Here is a 19,744-nt window from a genome sequence, read left to right on the forward strand (position 1 = left end):
TAAAAAATGTCTACAATTTTTATAAATTGGCTTATAAATTTAAAGCATATGCCGGGCTCGGTGGCTCAGCCTGTAATCCCGCGCCTTTGGGAGGCTGAGGTGAGTGGATTGCCTGAGCCTGCGGGTTCGAGACCCGCCTGGGCAGCGAGACCTCATCTCTACAATAAATCAAAAAATCAGCCGGGCGTGGTGGCGCATGCCTGTAATTCCGGCTCCTTGGAAGGCTGAGGCGGAAGGATCGCCGGAGCCCAGCAGGTCGAGGCTGCGTTGGCTGACAGCGGCCACTGCACTCCAGTCTCAGTGACAGAGTGAGACTCCAACTCAAAAAAAAAAAAAAAATTTAAAGCATATATGCTAACTCTGGCTATTTAATTTCAGATAGAAAATTAAAAAAAAAATAATATGTAGTGTTTTAGAAGCTTGGCAACTGAAGCATGTATTTCCTTAACTCTTAGGTATTCAATACCCTGACCAAAGCCAGATGAGTTTCCCATTCTGGGACACAGCCTGTATGAGGTTGTCAGCAATTTTTTTCTCCTAAATAAAAATACATCTGGACAACCATGACACAATAGTCACAAGCTCACAGAATCTAGCCCATTTTCCTGCCACTGACTTTGAATGCTGGACTGCCACCAGGTGTCATGGTAGCATTTTAATTGGAGCTTAGTATACTTAATTAAATATTTCTGAGCTGGTCAAATTTAACTGTACTAAAGTTATATCATGAAACAGGAGTCTAACGGGGCATTGCCAAGTTCAGGGAAAAGGCTATAAATAAGTTCTTCTTGTGAACTAGGGAAAACAGTTGACTTGTGTATTTCTCCTTGCTGAGCTCACATCCCTGTGCTTTTGATGTTGCTTTCATCTACTCCAGTTAACTTACAGCAGATCATGTATTTGTGATCATGGGGCTTATAATAAAAAAAAACTCTCAAGGTCCTGCTTTAAAGTCAGTATTACACACAAATGCACACATACATTTCATACACTCAACCTAAACCTTGCATATCAGCTGGCTTTTATCATCTTAGGGAATTCAAAGTCTACATTGGTCGAGTTTTGAGCATCTGCTGCAAAAGCATAGAGACCACCTAAGTGAAGGTACAATAGCAGGCATGACTGTAGTTTCTAAAGATACACCGTGTACCTGTGTGGGTGGATCTTGGAGGCAACCCCAGGACCTGCACACCTGTTCCAGAACACCCCATGGCAGTCATCCTAAAAACAGATTGCTCCAGATTTCTTGGCCAAACTTCTAGACTGAGAGAGCCTTGACGGATACACAGCCTTTCTTCCTGTGGAGCACTTTGTCTGCCTTATTAAAATGTAAAAATATCATTAAAAGCTTTTCCCGGAAAAGTAATGAAGGATATTTTTGAACAGAAAATGAGTACTAAGACCCCGTGTGGACATTTTGCAGACCCCCAGTCCGCCTATGCCAACTTGTGGTATTCTCTAAAAGTTTATTCTCTAGCTTCAGAAGAAAACCAAGTGTTAACTGTGTGCAGTGTCTTCTGTTTTGAAGGAGACACTGAGATAACTAAATGATGTCATGCGGTACAAAGTCCACGGCAAAGCAGTAACACATGCCAGTTGTTGTTTCTTCAGTAATTCTTAGACAAAATAACCCTGCTGAAGAGAAGAGGGCTTAAGTGAGAAAGCAAATGTGTTATCCTTTGTAGCACATTTAAATTTTAAAAGGCAGAACATATATTTTTAAAATATAAATACTCTGCCTTTAGAGCCTAGCATTAAAAGGAAATGTAGCCGGGCTCGGTGGCTCAGCCTGTAATCCCGCGCCTTTGGGAGGCTGAGGTGAGTGGATTGCCTGAGCCCGCGGGTTCGAGACCCGCCTGGGCAGCGAGACTTTATCTCTACAATAAATCAAAAAATCAGCCGGGCATGGTAGCGCACGCCTGTAGTTCCAGCTACTTGGAAGGCTGAGGCGGAAGGATCGCCGGAGCCCAGCAGGTGAGGCTGCGGTGGCCGGGAGCGGCCACTGCACTCCAGTCTGGGTGACAGAGTGAGACTCCAACTCAAAAAAAAAAGGAAACGTATATGAATTGCAAGATGAAAGATGTGTTGGATTCATGCCAAGGTTCTAACCATCCCCTTGAAGTAGTGTCAGTAGGTGAATTCCAGCAGACTTAAAGATAAAGAGAGTAATTGTCTTCACACCGCTTCGAAATGTGCATGTTTAGGTTAAAAGTCACTGTAAGGGAAAGAACACATTTTGTTCCTAGTTTTGGCACCCAGGAGTGTAAGGTTGCCTTTTAAGTTCGTAATTACCACCATTGCAATTATATAACTATTCCCAATAGAAAGAGATCATTACCAAAGCTGAGCTTTGGTAGTATCGATCACAACTTTATGCCCAAAGAATTCTATTCATTTTTCTAAATATTTCTATTTCCTCAAGTCACCTGTTCTTAGGAAATTAGAATGGAATTTGATTCTTTCTTAAACAGTAAGACTTGACTCATATAAATATAGAAAACCAAATGCTTAAATTATTAATCTGCTTAATGTGACTTCTTTTTAGCAGGGAAGTGAACAGGTAGATATTTGAAAATGAAAGTTATCCTTTGGGCTTCACGGACAGGTGTGAAGACTTGACTTGTCGTGTAACATGGAGTAGATTCCAACTGCAGGGCAGTCCTTTCCAGAGGCACTGTGTGTGGGCACAGACCTTAGCGCCCAACTGTCCCAAAGAGTCTCACTGTGATACCACTTGTCTCTTTGTGGGTTATAAAACCACATGTGGACTTTTTTTTGTCTCTACAGGTCTTTGCTTGGCTGTTCTTTCCCATGTCTTCTGTGCCAGGTACTCCATGTTTGCAGCTAAACTTCTGACTCACATGATGGCCGCCAGTTTAGGTACCCAGGTAGGAGAGTGCTGGCGTTTCTGATGTACTGTGGGATGTTTGCGTTTCTTCCTTGACCCTTGAACTAATGTACCAGTGAGGCTTACTCTCTACTTAGTTGAAATGAGCTTGCTTAGTTTTGCAGTGGAAGAGGACAAGGGAGGAGGGTGGTGGAAGGAAATGAGAGTATCAGGTCTCAAATGTGTGTCTTGTGAGCTTCTTTCTGCAGAGAAATATCTTAATATCATCATCACTTACAAGGAAATAGCTTCCTATCACAAAGCATCCTATTGTCAACTAATATATGCTGAGTACATTACTAATTCATATATACATTAAAATTATAGCATGTTTAATCTCTTTGAATGAAATATGCTATGTTGTAAGGTCTTATATGAAGGTCATTAAGGTGATATATACTTTAAAACATCTGGATCATATATTGCTTCACTGAATATGACAGAATACAGTTTGGTAGAACATTCTCTTTCAAGCAATTGTTTGGTTGTCTTTGGTAGAAGGATTAATGTGGAAAACATCGACTTATTCATTAGCAGGCAATTTAAAGCACCCAGATTACAGCACAGTGAAGGCCCAGAAGTCAGATCAGAAGGTGAAATCAAATGCTTCTTCTCTCCATGGTACTCATAGTCTAGGAAAGTAGATGTACACATAACTGTGATGGGTAAACACAGACTATTTGCAAATATAAATGAGGACTTCATTCACTTTTCTGTGAAGGTCGAGGAAGTCTTCACAGAGGAGGTGATATTTGAGCTGAAAATCAAATAAGTAAAATTTCACAGTTTGTAGATAAGGAGTGAAAAGGACATAGCATAACCACTCTACTTTAAGGCTGAAATTATAGATCCAGGCAAGAAGAGTATGCTGTATGATGTTCTTATTGGGAGAACTTCTTTTAATATTGTTTGATAACATTTTTTAAAATCCCACTTTTTTGGATGGGGGGGGACCAGTACTCTGTTTTTGGATTGGGTTCTGGTTATCAGTGTATGCTCAGTTTATGTACATTTATTGTGCTGTATACTTATAATTTGACACTATCTTTTAGAATGCTGAAGTACATTTTGTTGAACTTTGAACAGAACTTGAGAAAATAGCACTAGCAGAGGAGCTGAAATATAAAATGGAAAATTATCTGGGACATTGGAATTCTGTTGCCTTTTTTTGTCCCAGGAGTGAAAATGACCAGTAAATTTCATAACTCTATTTTTCAGGGAACAATTAAGTGCTGAATTCTAAGCAGAGGTCCAAGATTGTGTTTTTAAAGTACTTGTGAGCTAGCAGTGGTTACCAAAAGGGGCTTACCTTGAATTTGACAAGCCTATTTATATTGCCTCCATAACCTGTCTTCCTTGTCTAGTCTTGCCTTTGCTTCTTGTATGCAAGATCTTAGAAAACCCGCCTTCCATAATTAGAGTTTACTTGGCTGTTTTCACCAGCCACACTGGTGATTTTTTGGCAGCAGAATTTGTACAAGACTTAATTATAGCACTATAGAATTACAGACAACTCTTCTGTGTCCTCGCAGACAAATTTGCTCATGTCTAGGGATATGAAAGAAAGACCCAGGGTTGATATGTCCGGACTTGGCCTCCTGATTCATATTGTTCCTCACATTGATTTTGGATAAAATGGTTTGTCAAATCCATGTGTTTTTGTTGTTGTTGTTGTTTGGGGTTTTTTGGTATATTTTGAGAACAGATGAAGCAATGCAACATGAAACATCATATATTGTGTGACTTGTGACATGAAATAACTAAGGTATTTTCACAGCTTATTTTTTGGCAGGAAGAATTGGTATATTATTGAGGAGAAATATTGTTTTTCTCAAGATGGTTTATGTAGCTACTTTGATTTTTAAAATACTCTCCAAGTTAAAAAGAAAACTTTTCTTTAAAAACAAAAAAAAAAACCCAGCTTGGCTAAGACTTTAAAAAATTCTTAGACCCTCCAGAACAAGAAATGAAACTGGCTGCAGGAACTTGGTCCCCCACCCTCTCTAAATGTTGAAATCACATTTAGCCCCAGTTACATAAACTTGCCAACGGAGGTTATTACAGTAACGACCTTGAACCTTTCTTTTGGGGTCCTCCATCAGTGTTCTGGTGACATCCTTAGAGTTTAAATTCTCTCCAGAGGAGTTTTCAAAAATGCAGGCTTGGCCTGTGGTTCTCTGGCTAAGAGTGTGAAACGTGTATTGCTGACCAGGAGTGTTTGAGTTGTGAATACTTTGCAGACAGGTCTGCCAAGACCACTCAGTCTGAGATCTTTATTGCTGAGCTAGGACTAAGTAGAATGGCTTTTGTGGGAAAGGAAAGAATGGAAATGTGATCGTTTCAAGCTTCCTTTTGGAGCAAAGTGGTATAATATGTTTGTGAACCGGGCTATCAGGAAAATATGCCCAAGTCTGGCTCTACTTACTATTTCTAGAAATATATAGAACTTTATAGCCATAATTTATCATACAATTTGTATGTGTATTGTACACATATCTATAACTGGAGGAGGATAGGCAAAAATCCAAAGATTATTCCTGCTTTAAAAGTCAAAAATCTGAAGTTTTTCTGGCACTTTAGAGTCATTGACTATGAAATACCAGCAGGTGGCAGTAGAAGTTTTTTTTTTGTTTTTGTTTTTTTTTTCCTTTTTTTGGGCAAAATTTGTCAGTCTTTCTTTAGCCATGATGGAGTTCAGTAAAAAACTTGAGAGATGTTTTCAGAATACTTCTATAACTGGCTAGAGAGTGTCTGTCTGCAACATAATAAATACACATTTGTCGTTTCCTACCTTTGCCTTTTTATCACCTTTATTCAGAATTTAACTAAATGTATTAGTAAGGCACATAAGAAAGTATGTACGTCACTGGCTTTGGATATATATTTCTGCCACTTATCATATATACTTAAATTCAGGGACATAAACTTATTTTTCTCATTATATTTAATGTTCATTAAGAAATGTATTATCAATATAGAAACATGTTTATTAGAATGTCATAGTTACAAGTTTTGAGCTAACGTCTATATTTTCAGTGTATCAAAAAATTTGCTGGTAAGGATGGCTATCATTAAAAAGTCAAAAAACAATAGGTGCTGGCACGGCTCTGGAGAAAAGAGAATGCTTCTACACTGTTGGTGGGAATTGTAAACTAATTCAACCTTTGTGGAAAGCAGTGTGGCAATTTTTCAAAGAACTAAAAATTGAGGTTTCATATAATCCAGCAATCCGTCTTCTGGGACTATACCCAGAGGAACATGGATTGCTCTATTTAAAAGACACCTGCACACCTATGTTCATTGCAGAACTAATCACAATAGCAAAAACATGGAACCAACCCAGATGCCTATCGAAAGTGGACCTGATAAAGAAGATGTGGTACATATACATGGTAGAATATTATGGAACCATAGAGAAGAACAAAATCTTGACCTTTCCAACATGGAGGCAGCTGGAGGCCATCATACTAAGTGAACTGTCATAGAAGCAAAGAACTGAAGACTGCATGTTCTCACTCATAAGCAGGCCCTGGTAACTGATCACATGAGCACAAGGGTGGGATTGGCAGACGCTGGACACTGCTAGGGAATGGGGAGCATGTGGCAACTCACTGAGTACCCAGTCCATGATGAGGGGGAGAGTGGGCCCAGCTAGAAACCCATACTTCACCTGCATGCAACCTACTTATGTAGGAAATCGTCACTTGTACCTCACAACTCTAAAAAGAATAAATCTACAAAGCCAAGAATAATTTTCAAAAAAATAAAAGTTTGTATTTTTCTTCAATGCCAAGTTAATTTTTCCCACTTATCTCAAAGAAAATAATTAAATGGCAAGAAATTATGGGTCCATTCACTTCAAGTATAAGGTGGAAAACAGCAAACATTTTCATGGTGTTGGGTGATATTTCTGGGAAAAAGATCTAATTATATCTTTGGGATTTTTATCTGGGAATCACATTGCCAGCCCATGTATGCCCTGATAAGACTGGTAAACAGCCAGGACAAAGGACAAGTTTGCAGTTCAGTGTTCTCGGTTCTGGAGGTTCTGTCAGGAAAAGCAGTTCTCTTAATCTAAAAAAAGAACAGTGGTTTCCTCATAGAAAACATGATAAGGGAGAACTGCATTGATTCTGATTAATAATATCTAACAGGAGGGAAATATTTGGTTTTCTTTCTGCTTCTTTGCTTGTTGTTTGTGTGACTTAAACACATTTTCTGAAACCGCATAGCAAATTTGTCTAGAAAAAAAAATGTGTGTAAGTACGACTGTATTTGCCAGCAAACTTACACGTTGTCCAGATTCAGCTGACCATGTGACTATTTGAGACTCGAAAGGTTTTGGTAGCCATTCTGGATGCAGGGTTTTAGCCACATAGGCCTCTCTCTCCTTAAGAACAGAGAAGTGAATTTTGCCTTAACATTCAGAGGACTTCTCTCTGGAATTCAGTGAAAGGTGGGGCTGTGGGTGTCTTTGGTCTAGTTTCTTATTCTGCCACATTTGGGATGTTATTTTGCAGTGCTTTTTGCCCAGGGGGGATCCTGATCAGACACCTCTGCTCAAAGATTCTGCTTGAATCTGGAGTGCATGTCATTCTAGCTTTGAGTATCTAGCATCCTTTGGAGTCTTTGAGAATCTTTGCGTGTAATCGAAGGCAGAAGCCACGTGTGACCTCCCAAACGCCAGTGCGCGCTTTATCCTGTGGGCTCTGGTTTCTGTCCCATAGCCGGCACTGTTTTGTTATGATTGCTAACTCAAAAAAGCCGTTGTGTGAGGGCCTCAAGAGGCGATCCAACAAGCATGCTTTAATCAATTGAGGTGGAGTGAGACAGAGATAGATTGTAAAATGTTTGTTCATCAGACAGCATTTTCCTTAGTTGGAAATGTTGGTTAATCACTTACTATCCAGAATACCCTTTTTATTTCTACTTTGTTACTGAGGGAAAAAAATGTATTGAAGTGTTTAAGGACAAAGATCAAAATTGGTTCTTGCTTTGAAGATCAGGAACTTTAGAAACACGGAGGGTCATTATTCAGTAGGACATTTATGAGTATATGTGAGCACAGATGTAAATGGATCAAGAAAGTGTTTCCTAAACATCATTGTGGGCATCTTGGTCAAATTCAGATGCTGAACCAGTAAGTGTAGGGTTGGCTTCCAACTCCTGCTTGTTAAGAGATTAGATTAGGCTGGGCTCAGTGGCTCAGCCTGTAATTCCAGCACTTTGGGAGAGCAAGGCAAGTGGATTGCCTGAGCCTGAAGGTTTGAGACCAGCCTGGGCAATTGGCAAGACCCCGCCTCTACAATAAATAAAAAATTAGCTGGCGTTGATAGCGCATGCCTGCAGTTTCGACTACTTGAAAGGTCGAGGCAGAAGGATGGCAGGAACCCAGCAGGTCAATGCTGGGGTGGCTATGAGCATGCCACTGCTCTTCAGCCTGGGCATCAGAGTGAGACTCCAACCGCCCCCCCTCAAAAAAAAGAGAGAGAGAGAGAGAGAGATTAGATTAGCGACATTAGGGCCCAAGAACATTTCTGGTTGTTACTGTTTTTACTAAACCCAAACTATTGACCTATTTTTCTAACTATGAAAATTGTGTAAGGAATCGCATGAATTTCTTACTTCCACTTAAAATGTCATTGTCTTTAAAACGACTTGTTGTAAACAGTTATCTTTCCCTCTTAAAACTACTGTTCCTGCTTCCTTCTGATTTTCTTTTTTCTCCCCACGTCTAAGAAAGGAAAAGATCTTTAGACAACAGAACTAATGTCCAATTCAGAGTACAGACCAGGCTTTTATTTTGATCTTCTTTCTAGTATTTTACACTTGGTAAAATCTTTCAGTGTTGTTTTGGACATAAAATAAACCACTAGAAAGAAGACATAACCAGCTCCTTTCCCCCAAGTTCTTTCTTTTCTAGAAAGAGCTTGCAAGTGCCCTCTCCCACTTTAGTGGTCTTGGGTATGTAAGCCTTTTTGGAGTACAAAATATTTCTGGGGTATTTAACTAATTCTTTTCTTCACTTAGAGGTGACTTTGGCAAACGTGAATAAAGCATCTTCTGCACCGAGTTCAGTGGTTCAGCCTGTAATCCCAGCACTTTGGGAGGCCGAGGTGAGTGGATTGCCTGAGCCTGCGGGTTCGATACCAGCTCGGGCAACTTGGCGAGAACTTATCTCTACAATAAATCAAAAAATTAGCCAAGCATGGTAGCGCATGCCTATAGTGCCGGCTAGTTGGAAGGCTGAGGCAGAAGGATCGCCAGAGCCTAGCAGGTCGACGCTGGGGGGGCCGTGAGCATGCCGCTGCACTCCAGCCTGGACAACAGAGTGAAACTCCAACTCAAAAAAGAAAACCGGAAAAAAGAAAAAAAAAAAATATTAAAGTACTTGAAGCCAAGGAAGGAAAAATGTTTCAAATGGAAGAAGGATTGAGCATCTGTGGGAGATTAGTCAGGTTCGGCAACATCAATGTCCCTGGAAACTTGGAGAGAGACAATAAAAGGTAGAAAAGGTCAAAGAGTAAATAGTGTAGGGAGAAAATAGAAGAGGCTCTGACACCACATGTGCAGGAAATTTGGCAGGAAAAGAAGGCAATGGCTGGGCATGGTGGCTCATGCCTTTAATCCCAGCATTTTGGGAGACCAAAGTAGAACAACTGCTTGAGCCCAGGAGGAAGAGACCAGCCTGGGAAACATAGCAAGACCCCATCTCTTCAAAAAATTTAAAAAATTAGCCAGGGATGGTGGCACGTGCCTGTAGTCCCGACTACTTGGGAGGCCAAGGTGGAAGGACTGCCTGAGTCCAGGAGGTCGAGACTGCGGTGAGCTGTGATCATGCAATTGCACTCCAGCCTGGGTGACAGAGTGAGACCTCAACTCAAAAAAAGTAGAAGAACAAGAAAAAGGCAGTAGGAGCTCAGGGAGCAACCATGGTGGCTCTGATCCTAGAAGCTTGAAGGAAGAAAGCTGGCCCCAGTGCTACCACCCAAGGGGCAAGTCTCCCTCCTCCTTCCCTCCCCTCCATTGTTATTTTCTTTCCTCAAAAGAGAACTTCTGAGAGAAGTTTGATAAAAGGATAATAGGAATGGTAAATTTTTCTTTGGCCTATGTTTCTATCTGTACATTTTGATTGCTTGGAAATGTTGTGTCTCTCAGGCAGGTGTTCCTCTGCTAGTGCGCCTAGCCTAGTCATGCAGTATCTGGGAGAAAATTAGGGCTCTAGTTTGAACTTCTTATTTTTCCCTTTCTTGAATCCAAATCTCTGTGATGACCATATACTTTTGATATTATTACTATTGAGCTTCATGTGAACTTGCAGTCATACATGAAACAACTTTATAACTAGCAATTATCAAATAATTTTGTAATTCCCTCTACAACCAGAACTATTAATATTATGCACAATTTTGTGCTTTGGGGGTGAAGATGATTTTGATAGTCATAATGGAGTGAAACTTGAATACTGATCAAAGTACTGAATTCCAGAAAAAAGTATTTTATTTTTGCTTTCTTCTTATGGAAGGCTGTGTTTTCCCTTTATATATTAAATTTATCTTTCTTAAAGTCTTTAAATAATATAATCTAGCTCCTTTTTCTCATCAGGGTTTCAAAATTTAGCTCACATAGTCTGTTCTCACTAAATTGAAAATAAGTGGACGCTAAAGATACAAAAATAGTATCATGGTCACACTACTGGGAAATTCAGACTTTCCCAAGTGCTGAAGTAGCAAAGCAACAGAAAGAGTGAGTAATATTCTGAATGAGGCTACAGTGACATTATCATGTTTGCAAGACGGCTTTTGTTACTAGGAAAATTTGTGAGGCAAATCCAGCCTTTACCAGAAAATACCAGTTCGGAATCTTCTATTACAGCCTTAGAAACATAAACTATCCTTGACTTTTGAAAGACTTCCTTTGATGTCTCTGACTAGGGAAAATCAGCATATGAGAAAAGTTGCTTTTATGAATATTTGATGATGGCTCTCAAGAACTTTAACAAACATGGAATGTAGGAGAAGAGTCCCAGTTTTGGAATTAGAAAGACAGGTGGGGTAACAACCCTGAGCTACAATGGGAAAAAAGTCACCGGGAAAATAATCAAATGCCGGCCTTGCGGGGTCGTTGTGAAGACAGAGATTAGGTCATGTTCAAAGAGCATGAAGCCCAAGGCCTGGGGAAGGAAAACTTGAAGGAGGGGAAGGAGGAGGATGATTCCTGCAGCCACACATGCAGAGGCCCTTGGGTTCTGCCCTCTATTGGACATTGGATCCCTCTGGAGAACTTGAGCCTGGTTTTCTGTGCCTGAGGTTTTTAAAAATCAGCTGCAAAGGAGAGGATAATTTTAGGGTCCCATGCTTCTTTTCTTTTCTTTTTTGAGTTAGAATCTCACTGTGTCACCCAGGCTGGAGGACAGTGGTGCGGTCACAGCTCACCACAGCTTTGACCTCCTGGGCTCAGGGGATCCTTCCACCTCAGCCTCTGGAGTACCTTGGACTGTAGGTGCATGCCACTACACCAGGCTAATTTTTTTCTTTGTTAGAGGTGAGATCTCACGGTGGTGTCCTGACTCGTCTCAGACTCCTGGATTCAAAGCAATCCTCCTGCCTCAGCCTCCCAAAGTTCTGGGATTACAAGCAGGGGCCACCACCACACCTAGCCGCCCCACCCTTTTTAAATAGTGGGCCCTATGAAGCCTGTTACCACATGTCTCACAAAGACTTGTTGGTCTACATTATTTATAGACACTATCAGGAATGCTGCTTTGTTTTTTTTTCTAAATGAGGTTTTTTGTTTTTTGTTTTTTTTACTAATCTGAGAATTTTCTAAGCGTTTGTGCTCTTATTGCTTGTGTTGAACTGCTAGAACCTTAAAAGTTGAAAATATATAGTATGCCTGCCTTTTTTTTTTTTTTTTTGAGTTGGAGTCTCACTTTGTCGCCCAGGCTGGAGTGCAGTGGCACACTCACAGCCACCCCAGCATCCATGTGCTGGGTTCCAGTGATCCTTCTACTTCAGCCTTCCAAGTAGCCAGAATAGACACGTGATACCACGTCCAGCTAATTTTTAATTTATTGTAGAGACGAGATCTCGCCAACTTGCCCGGGCTGATATTGAACCTGTGGGCTCAGGCAATTCACTTTCCTCAGCCTCCCAAAGTACTGGGATTGATTACAGGCTGAGTCACTGAGCCTGGCCTGCATACCTGTTTTAAAAATACATGTGGCTGGGTGCAGTGGTTCATGTCTGTAATCCCCGCATTTTGGGAGGCCATGGTGGGAGGATCACTTGAGCCCACGAGTTCGAGACCAGCCTGGAGAACACGCGAGACCTCGTCTCTACAAAAAAATAAATAAATAAATTAACTGGCCATGGTGGTGCTCATCTGTAGTCTCAGCTACTTGGGAGACCAAGGTGGGAGGATCACCTGGGCCCAGGAGGTCGAGGCTGCAGTGAGCCATGATTGTGTAGAGTGAGATTGCAACTCAAAATCTGCCTATCTATCTATCTACAGAGAGAGTGAACTTATGTGTGTGTGTACATACATTTGAAATTCAAAGTAGGCATATATTTTAAAAATAGAGACACTTAATGCAATGCTCACTACTGCTAAGGACATGATAAGCACTTGATATGCACAATTCCATGTCATCTTTACAATGCTCTGGGATGTGTTAGTATTAGCATCATTGCCTCTGCATTGCATGTGAGACATTGCAGACACTCAAAGATTATGTCCCAGGTCTCACATCAAGGAAGTCTATCAACCCCAAAGCCTGCTTACACACCTCCTCACACCCTACCGAGAAGCCCTCAGGCCCCCAAGGGCGTTTTCTCCTCCCCTTTTTGGATCTGATAGCATGGTCTCTTGCAGACAGTTGTGTAACACTCCATGAGGACACTAGCCATGCTCCCATCTCCTTTTAACTCTCGGGAGCCGAACTTTTTTTTGTGAAGATTTTCAGCGGGTGACCCTTACAGAAGTGGTGTTCAAGTTCACGCAGATCCAGGCGCAGGAAGTTGTGTCTCCTGAGGCCTGGCTACTGTCCCTACTAGCAGACGCCTTCTACGGAATTGCCTCTGCCAGGCTGGGCTTGAAGTTCCCAAGGGAAGAGACTCTTCTTCTTTATATCATACCCTGTGCCAAAAGGTAGAAGACGAAAATAACAGCAGCCACAACAACAAAGCAGCCTTCCCTATAGACTTGTGAGTCGTGTGCAGTCTAGAACTGTCTTCTTGGCAGAGCCCTGTCCGGATACCAGGGATATCGGCCAGGAACATATACTCTGTGTCCTGCCAGCGTCAGGGAGGAGCTTGGTTTCAGGCATGATGTTTTGGTTGTAAGGGTGTGTGTTATTGCCAAGCTGAAACATTTGCATGTCACATATCAACAACCAAGTGGGTTTTGTGGTCACATTTCATCTGCAGAAGGTGGCGTGTGCCAGTAAGGTGAGAGACCTTGGTAGGGAAATGGAGAAATTCCACAGCAACCCCAGAGCTCACCTCAATCCCCCACCCCCAATTTACTCTCTCACTCTTTCTCCAAAATAGAGATCACAGTTGAACAAAAGTTAGCCTCTGAGTACAAATTCCCAATTTTTGTGCATTTTAAGACTTATTTTTAAATCAGGGTCTCACTTTGTCACCCAGGCTAAAGTGCATTGGAATGATTGCGACTTACCACAACCTTGATCTCCTGGGTTCAGGCAATCCTTCCACCTCAGCCTGCCAAGCAGTCGAGACTACAGGCATGTGCCACCACACCCAGCTAATTTTTTTTTTTTTTTTTTTGGTCGAGACGCCCATACTGGTCTCAAACTCCTGGACTCAAGCGATCCTCCTGCCTTGGCCTCCCAAAGTGCTGGGATTACAGGCGTGAGCCACCACGCCCAGCCTAAAACTTTTTTAGTATGGATTTCTCTTTTAAAATACTCAGATAATTCACCATATTTGAGAATTAATCACTTCTTTTTCTCTTTGCTCCCAGAGTATATCCCATTTATGTCTCACCAGCATTATTTTCACACAAGCTACCTTTCTTGTATTACAGCCTCCAAATTCGTCCCCCTGATTTTCCTCTGGCCCCTTGACTCATTCTCTTCTCAGCAGCAGTACTGGTCCTCTCAAAGACTAACTGGACTCCAATCATTCTCCTGCCTAAAACCCTTCAGTGACTTCCTAGTGCATATTCCAGAGGAACTCCGACCTCCACCCTGGGGCCAGCCTCTGCCTGTTCTCTGACCTCGTCTTCTCCCATTTCCTCATTTGCCCGACACCAACCACAGTGGCCACTGCTCCTTCAATATGCCCAGCTCTCCCCATCCGAAATCCTGTGTTCTAGTAACACTGGAACCTGGAAAGCTTTGTTCCAGCATTTAGCTTATTCATTTTCCCATTCATACTCCCTGTGCTCACACTCAGCTCATATGTTGCCACCTCAGAGCCACCTCCCTGTGCGGCCTGCCATCCCACAATGTCACTTCACGGTTATATTTATGCATATCTATCTGTAGATACACTAATTTTCTTGTTTAATGTCTTGTATTCTGTCCTCCCCACCACTTTCTACCTCCTAGGATGTCAATTCTAGTAGATCAAGCATTACCTCTCTTGTTCATTCACTAAAAGCTTTTGGGCACATACTCAAATTTCAATAAAACCTGGTTAAATCAATCAGCGAAACAATGAGGTTAAAGGAATTGTAGACTTTCTTCTAAGGAACATTCTTTGGCAATCTGATACTAACCTGCCACCATTTCTTTTCATGAAACTGAGCACTTCCTATATTCTCAATTCCTTAAAGCAAAACAAAGCCAGAGCCAGGTGAGTAGCTTGTCCCTGTAGTCCCAGCTACTTGGGAGGCTGACGTGGGAGGATTGCTAGAGCCTGGGTTTTCGAGGGTATAGTGAGTTATGAAAGAGCCACTGCACTCCAGCCTGGGCAACAAAGCAAGAACCCTGTCTCTAAAAAACAAAAACAAACAAACAAACAAAACCCACAAAAACAAAAACTCCCACGAAACCAGAATGTTTAAAAAGATAGTATTCGTATTCTTTAAGTAGTGATCGATATATTATAAACAAATTGTGTTATAAATCTTGGTTTATAATTTAAATGTATTCAGTTCAGAATTAGTTTTCCCATTAAAAAAAAAAATGGCTATAAAGAAATGTTAGGACCCCAAGCCTGCCATCAACACTTAGCTCTTAATCTGTCTGACTATTTTGGATACGAATTGTACTTTGCAACTTTTCTTCCTGCTAAAACACATCCTCTTTTCTGACTAGGAACTTTGAGAAAACCCTTGCTGCTCTCACCACCCTCCTTAAATGGCTCTTCTTCCTTCAAAAGCCCACAGGCGCAGGTGACAAGAGCACAGAGGGGAGTGAGGGTGGTGGAGATGGAAGGGGAGAGACAGACTTTTGGCAACCACTTATTGGGTTCTGCAAGTGAGCTGGGTGGTGGATGTTAAGGCTTCCGAAACCTAGGCTGTGCATGGAGATGAGCTCTGAAAGTAGCTCCAGTAGCGTACTGAGAAGCAGGTTAGGGATGAGAGGACAACTCTTGGAATATACAGAAATGTCTTCCGAAGTAAGATCTTTCTATATTCCATAGGAATAAGATTTTGTGTCAACACTGAGTGTAGACCTGCCATCAAAGGTAACAACTGATTGTAGTAGCTAATTCTAATGAGGGGTTCACTAGTAAATGCCTATAGTTCCATAATAACTCATATGAGCCATTAAAATAAGGATACAAGTAACAAAGTTGTTACATTGTTAGTATGTTGGAATTGGGAAATGGTATACCCAAACATACTGCCCTATGTCTAGACATAATGAGCATTCTGTCATATTAAGGTGTCAAGTTTTTCATTGTGATGAATCTGCTCTCAGTTTCGGAGTTTATTATATCTGATACCATGTTCCAAAAGCCTTTTAGCCCATAAGCTGTTGAAGGCAGTCATATTACCTGGTATTTTGAAAACAAGTATTACTTGTTTCTAAGCTATAACATTGTTACTAAGCTATAACAATCACAGATCCCCATTCCTTCCCCTCAAAAACATTTTTAAACATTAAAATCTTTTCATTTAAGGAATTTGGTTTAGTACCCTGGATTTTTTTTATTTTTTATTTTTTAGTCAGGGTCTCACTCTGTTGCCCAGGCTGGAGTGTCTTGACCTCCTGGGCTCAGGTGATCCTTCCGCCTCAGCCTCCCAAGTAGCTGGGACTTCAGGCACATGCCACCACACTTTACTAATTCTTTAAAATATTTTTTAGAGACGAAGTCTTGCTGTGTTGCCCAGGCTGGTCTCGAACTCCTGAACTCAAGCAATTCTCCCACCTGGGTCTCCCAAAGTGCTGGGTTTCAGGCATAAGCCACTGTGCCCAGCCATATACGCTGGAAATATTTAGATAAAAAGTAAAAATGTTGGGCTTACTGTTATTATTTTGCTACTTTTAATCTGCCTAGAGAAGTGTTTGATAAATATTTATCATAGAAGGGCAATATAAGTATTTACGATTATATAAATATAGGCGTGTAGGCACTGCTAACACAGTTTCTTCACAGACACCAAGGTTCAGCTCTAGCAGCTGAACCAACTCCGTGCTAACACAGTTTCTTCACAGACACCAAGGCTGCAGGAGTCTAAGAGATTAACCCCGGGAAGTCAAAGCAACTGAATTGCCAATATTTTAACCTAGGCTGTGGCTATCGGTAGTGTTAACTCATCAGGTGCTTGTGAAATCCCATTTTAAAATGCCCTTCTATTGTACAAACAATCCACACTTGAGCAACCTTTCACTCCAGGATTAGGGATTGCTCTTTTGAAAACTTTTGTCAGGGTTAATTATTGAATACTCTTGTATGAATATAGAAAAGTGAAATGAGGTCAAGCAAGTCTGTCTACTACCTCCTGTGTAAGTCTTCATCAGAGTAGCAGAAAAATCTCTTTATTCTCTGGGTAACAAAAAGAAAAAGACATTTTCTGAAATTTTCACAGAAGCACAATTTAAGTATATCTTTTGTATACAATAGCAATTCATTGTTCCCAGGCTGCAAATAGTTAATGACATGTAATATGGCAAAATAATGTCATATTATATAATATGTGGTAATGACAGTAATAAGACATGGTTTTAGCCAGGTACGGTGGCTCATGCCTGTAATCCCAACCCTGTGGGAGGCTGAGGCAGGAGAATCACTGGAGCCCAGGAGTTTGAGACCAGGAGTTTGAGACCAGTCTGGGCAACATAGTAAGACCTTGTCTTTACAAAAAATAAAAAAAAAATTAGCTGGGTATGATGACCACACCTGTAGTCCCAGCTACAAGGGATTGGGGTGGGGGGGGTGGGTAAGGCAGAAGGATCACCTGAGCCCAGGAAGTCAAGGCTACAGTGAACCATGATCGTGCTCTCTCATTGCCTGGGCAACAGAATGAGACCCTGACTCAAAACAAAACAAAACAAAACAAAAAAGGCATGTTTAGCCCCTCAAGTAACTTATAGTCTTCTGTGAGGGCAATAAACATGTAAATAGAAAAACACAGTAGAATGGATTGAGCACATTTCTGCCTGTCCAGTATGCAGTAGGATCTGAAAAAAGGAATTAATTACAATTAATTCTATCCAGATTGAGGGGCAAGGTCAGAAAAATCTTTATAGAGATGAAAAATGCTTTGTGTCTTGAAAGCTGAGACATCTTCACCAGCAAGAATCTACATATAATCAAAATGCAGACATTTGTAAAGGCAGAGGAATGAACTGTGTCTGGCAGGATTCGTGATGCAAAAAGGATTCCCCTCCCTTGGATTAGGCTCTGTTTGGTTTGCACGGAGTTGGTTCAGCTGCTAAAGCTGATGACGACAAGGAAGAAGAACCACTTCAGGTGCAGATTGGCAGAGAGGAAGCCTGGTCTCCTGACCTGAGCAGAGCTGAGGATGTGGGGGGAGTAGCAGGAGAGGGAGGTTTCCTGGAGGTTTTCGTGGGATAAGAATTTCGGGTCTCCCAGTTACATGGTCATGAAATGTGTTAACTGCTCCAATCTGAAAAAGCTAGAGTATTCAATTCTGGATGATTGCTCACAGAAAAATCAAAAGTTTCTGTTTTGTAAAGTGTCAAGAGGGCTTCAGGGTTTTTTGTTTGTTTTGGGGGTTGTTTTTTTTTGGTTGTTTTTTATTGATGCACTGAATAATGACTTCAAGAAATTTCATTTTAATTTCATAACATCCCCAATGAACTCTCTGTTATTAGTTTGAGTGAAAGAATAGGAGAAAACTAATCAACTATAAAATGCATTCTTTTATTATTACTTCAATGCATACTTTTATTATTACTATATGATAGCCTACTGCTATCATATAGTAAAAACTCCTAAAGGCATAGATCAATATAACTTTACCTATTACAATATTTATATTTATGTAAAAATATTGGCCTGCTGTGATGGCTCACACCTGTAATCTCAGCACTTTGGGAGGCAGAGACAGGAGGATTGCTTGAGCCCAGGAGGTCGAGGCCGGCCTGGGCAACATAGTGAGAGCTTGTCTCTACAAAAAAAAAAAAAAACAATTAGCCCAGCATGATGGCACACACCTGTAGTTCCAGCTACTCATGAGGCTGAGGAGGAAGGATCTCCAGGAGATCGAGGCTGCGGTGAGCTGTGACTTGCCTCTGCCCTCCAGCCTTGGTGACAGAGTGAGACCCTGACCAAAAAAAAAAGAATTTATGTAAACATATTAATTCAACAGTGCTTTTTATATGCCCTTTATGTAAGCCCTAGGAGTGAAATTTTTTTAAAAAAGTAAAATTGTGAAGTCTCTAATGCATAACTGTAGAAATATATTCTGTGTATTTTTAATGTGAATTTGCTATTGAGTTCCTATGCTTGAGGTAAAGACAGAATTTAGACCATAGAAAAATATAGTGAGAAATATTTGTGTTGTTGTTTAAGAGTGTCAGCATGTGTAACCCTTTTCTAAGTTATTAATAGGCTTGGGAAAAACATTATAAGCAACTTCTCCTAAATAGAAGCCAGGTCAAGAGAATAGACTTCCGTCAGAATTGGCTCTGCTGGGGCTAAGGGAAGCTGAATTCAAACAGTTTTGTGAGAAACTGGGAAAGAGGAAGCAATTCAGCTTCACAATCGGTCACTGATATTTGATTTACTTTCTTAGGAGTTTACAAGTGGCTGCCAAGTTGCGTACAGCAAGCGCGGCCTAGTCCTTGGAGGCCTCTCTGGCAGCTCCTGTCTGCGTCAGTGGTGGCCATGAGCAAGGACACAACTTGAGGCAAAGATTGTTTGCCACTTGGATTGAATGTGGAATTCGGAGGCTCGAGTGGTTTAGAAGGCCACTGGAAGGCTGTTGTGTGTAAGCTTGTGTTTCCCAGAGTGACTTAGCACCTAGTCCTAAATGTTCATCAGGATTTCTCTCTGAAGGGCACCTTCTTTTCACCTCTCTGAGGGTTATTATGAAAAGGCAAAGATAGACTTCTTACAAAATGCCTCTGTGTTCACAGCCACCGACAAATTCCATGTGAGGTTAAACAAATAAACAGACTAACTAACAAACCCCAGCATAGCCATGATGGTTGTCCCCATGACAATTATAAGCGAAGGAGAGCTGGGGGAGATTTATGCAGATATGAAATGAAAGCAAATAAAGAAAGTTTGACGTTCCTGCAGAGTGGACTGTAGTTGTCATACATTCTTTGTTGTTGCAGATTTGCACCTTTTCCCACTTCCAGGTGATAATTTACTTGAGGGGGAAAACGCTACCCATGTTTATTTTTTTTTTTTTTATTTTTTTATTTTTTTTCATTAATCAGTAGTTTTTATTATGGTTTTGTGGGGT

At 41.1% G+C, this 19,744-nt stretch overlaps 1 protein-coding gene across 1 annotated transcript in view; it reads left to right on the forward strand.

The window, feature by feature from the left end:
• Positions 1 to 19,744, forward strand: part of ADGRV1 (adhesion G protein-coupled receptor V1) — a 555,854-nt gene that overhangs the window by 232,278 nt on the left and 303,832 nt on the right. Inside the window, exon 82 of the mRNA XM_008061062.2 lies at positions 2,788 to 2,888. Coding sequence (XP_008059253.2) covers positions 2,788 to 2,888 — 101 coding nt within the window. The remainder of the gene's footprint in view (positions 1 to 2,787; positions 2,889 to 19,744) is intronic.

This window comes from Carlito syrichta, unplaced genomic scaffold (genome assembly GCF_000164805.1).
Source record: "Carlito syrichta isolate Samal-C Ts95f unplaced genomic scaffold, Tarsius_syrichta-2.0.1 Scaffold305037, whole genome shotgun sequence".
Classification (NCBI taxonomy): Eukaryota; Metazoa; Chordata; class Mammalia; order Primates; family Tarsiidae; genus Carlito; species Carlito syrichta.